At 37.8% G+C, this 3,595-nt stretch overlaps 1 protein-coding gene across 1 annotated transcript; it reads right to left on the minus strand.

Moving 5' to 3' along the window:
- Positions 1-350: 350 nt before the first annotated feature.
- On the minus strand, positions 351-1,106 carry LOC147569691 (uncharacterized). Its single transcript, XM_086663206.1, has one exon. The coding sequence runs from the start codon at positions 1,104-1,106 to the stop codon at positions 351-353; it is 756 nt and encodes a 251-aa protein (XP_086519332.1).
- Positions 1,107-3,595: the final 2,489 nt, after the last annotated feature.

Here is a 3,595-nt window from a genome sequence, read left to right on the forward strand (position 1 = left end):
TATTTTCTTCAACTAATCTACAAATAAATTCAAAGTAATTATATTAATGCTGCAAAGTAAAACAAACATAAAAAGATCATGCCTAATAAATTTGTGTCTACCCAAGCTAACTTAAATAGTATCTCCACATCAAGAACTTGTCTCCACATGAAATACCTTTTACGCCGGACTAATACTCAATACTTCTCTTCTTGACTTGTAACCCAGCAAAATCCCATCGAAGTATGTGGATGGATAAGATTCAGAGAGAAAGTACGCTCACTTTCACTCTATAAATCCTACTTGTCTACATACACCAGCCAAGATTCCACTAGGATATTTGTCGGGCAAAGTATCAACGTTGTACTTAATTAGTTATCCTTAGTTGGCATTTCGTACTTGCAAAGAGGGCAAAAATTACTGATCTCCAACCATTTAGTAAGGCATTCGCAATGGAAGACATGAGAACATGGCATATGCAAAATTTCGACCCCAACAATGTATTCTTCGAAACAAATACTACACTCCTCCTCCGAAGATATTGACTCGTCAATCTTTTCCATCTTCAAAGCCTTGATGGATGACGGATCTGCAGGCACGGTCTTTGGAACATTGCTCTGATCGTCACTGTCACTATCAGAAATACTACCATCCGCATCACTATGAAGACCTGCATAGTTCATTTCTTCAAAAATACTTTCATCAACTATTGTGTTCAATATGATAGTTAGCTCGATAACGACAGGAATTACCATACGACTAGTATTTGCAGCTGCAGTACTTAAGAAAAATTGTTCAATCCGTGGAAGCAATTGTTGGCGAACATACCATGGTACAGCCACTGATATGAGCATGGCAGATATGTGGGAATTTGAAAAAGGTTGAGTTGTTAACTCATACACGTTTATAATAAAAACTCTATTGCTACTTGATGGTGTTTCGGAAACATATAAGACTGTTGGTGCTGAATTTTCTTCTTCCTTCATCACAGTTTGTTCTTTCAATTTGCCACCAAGTGTGACATGGAATACAGGGTGCATGTCATGATCAAAAGAGTATAAATCTGGATCAATGAACTCAAGAGATTCCCATGCCGCATAAGTAAGAAATGCCTCTGGATCAGCCATTAAGAGAGACAGAGATGGATAGAAAGAAGACAGAGAATGGGGGGAGACAAGAAGAAGAACAATTGAGTTTGTTGATGGTTAATAGATAGGAATTGGATGTATATATAAGAAATTTTAGGGTTCTTTCTGCAACCATTCTGCATCCCATTGATACAAAAAACTTTTCTGTTCTGAGTAAATAATTGAATTTAGTTCTATATGTTCTTATCAATGATCTTTTGAGATATCTATATACATGAATGCCCATTAATGTTTAAGATTTTATCAAATTTTGGGTTAAAAAATGGATTCATTAATTTATTTTCATGCTATATGCACAAATTGTGTAGCTGTCTCATTTAGGGTTTGCCATGTTTAGTATAGAGTAATGATTCTACATCCATATTATATAAGGTAATGAAAAGTATTTCCCAGATTGTTCAATTCTAGGAAAGAAAGTAATACTGATACAGTTCAACAAAAAAAAAAGTAATACTGATATATTTTTACAAGGGCGCGGCTATAGGCGCCTCCCAAAACTGCTGTAGGGGCCTCCCCTCTGTAGGGGCCTCCCTGAATTGCTTAGGCGCCTCCACGAGCGCCTCCCCTCTTCTCTCGCACTTTGTCCCACTTTTACGTCAATTTCTTTCTCTCTCTACATCTCTCTTAAAGAATTGATTAATCTCAAAGAAATTCATCATCAGTTTCATCCTTCAAGTTTTCAAACTTCAATTCTCCTTAGAAATGCTTCACCAAAAGTCCAAAGACCTAATTTATTAGTCCCTGTAATTAGAGCAACTATTGAAGTTCCAGTTGGAGTTAAACTTGGAAACCGTATTGAAACTGATAAATTACCAACTGATGTTCGAAAACAAGCAATGGATGTTGTTGATTCATGTGGAGGAAGAGTTACTATTGGAGATGTATCGAGTAAATCTGGATTGAAGTTGACTGAAGCTGAGAATTAAACCTTAAGATTCTAGGTTTTGTTGAGATGGATTTCTTTGAGATGAAACCATTAATTAGACCCGAATATTAGAGAGAGATGGACGAAAAACCAACCCTAAATTTGAGGATGAAGAAGCCCTAGATGAAGCATGAACGAATCAAGTTTTGTGAAATCAGGATCAGAAATTCTCGGTCATGTCAGTCCGAGACCCAATGCATGGTTTCGGACTGGGGCCAGTCCGAAACCAATCGGACTGGACAATCCATCCCATTTCGGACTGGGCCAGTCCGTGACGAGGCTTTGGGCCTCGAACTGATCAGTCCGTGGAGAGGCGCCTATAGTTGTCTGGGGTTTGACCACGGTCAACCCCTCTGAGGAGGCGCCTACAGCAATTTGGGGAGGCCCCTTTAGACGCGCCCTTTTTACAAATATTAGGTTATTATTACATATCTCTATACATAGATGATTTCTCATCCACTAACTATATAACAATTTACTTTAATGACAAAAAGCTTGTTATATGAATTTAGTAAATAAATTTCTAACTTTTCACGGGGAAGAATATTATAACAAATTTTTGAAGCCAAGGGAACCATTTCCATTAATAAGTGACAAAATCACATTGTTTACATGGATGATACATCATTCTTATTTCTCTCCTTTGAAAACTTCATGAGAGTTACATACCTTTAAATGCAAAGTGCCTCATGAAGAGAAAGAAATGGGACTAGACACAGACTCAATAAAATGACCCTAAAGATCGAGAATGAGAAGACCCTAAAGGTCGTGAATGAGAAGACACTAAAGGTCGCGAATGAAAAGACTCTAAAGGTCGACAAAAAGAAATACTAATACAAATACTAATACTAAAATAACCACCGTAGTCTGCACCGGAAAGTCGTCGTCGTCACCGAAAAAACCATTTTCATCACCGGAAAACCGTCTTCATCGTCGGAGAACCGCCCCCATCACCGGAGAGCCACCACCACAGGGGAACCGCCTAAACATAACCTATATTATACTAAGTAAAATAGACAACTAGGAACTCTTTCTTCTCTGCATCACTCACTGGATTGATCTTTGATTCCATATGAATGAACCAGTTTTTACCCTGTAATTAAGACAACTTTCACCAAGAGCACCACCGACTCCACCACTAGAATCCGACGATCGCCCAAAAATCAACGCCACCCACTGGAGATGATCATCTGATGGAAAATGTTTATTTGGTCAAAACGACCATAACAGGATGTTACCCAATTTTGGAGAGACCTTGCAAACAAATCTTTCCAATATCTAATTCAATTAAAGGAAATTTAATTCCTTGTTCATGACTCGAATTTGTAGGTCTAAATTCTTGAATTCTAGAGGGATAAGCTTGAGATCCAGAATTCTTAACATTATAGTAGTAGATCAGACGATTTCAATTTTACCACAACCGAATGGCTCTTCTGACCCAATTGAAACCGCAAGTGATGAATAGTAAGCACTATTGGTGGGAGTATTAAGCATTAATAATGGTGAAGAACACATCTGTAATGGTAAAACACACATCAACCAT

This window comes from Eschscholzia californica, unplaced genomic scaffold, assembly GCF_041429995.1.
Source record: "Eschscholzia californica isolate CP2 unplaced genomic scaffold, dmEscCali1.0.p SCAF_1, whole genome shotgun sequence".
Classification (NCBI taxonomy): domain Eukaryota; kingdom Viridiplantae; phylum Streptophyta; class Magnoliopsida; order Ranunculales; family Papaveraceae; genus Eschscholzia; species Eschscholzia californica.

Excerpts from the sequence above, each read along its gene's own strand:
- LOC147569691 (XM_086663206.1), bottom strand. The coding sequence starts at position 1,106 with ATGGCTGATCCAGAGGCATTTCTTACTTATGCGGCATGGGAATCTCTT.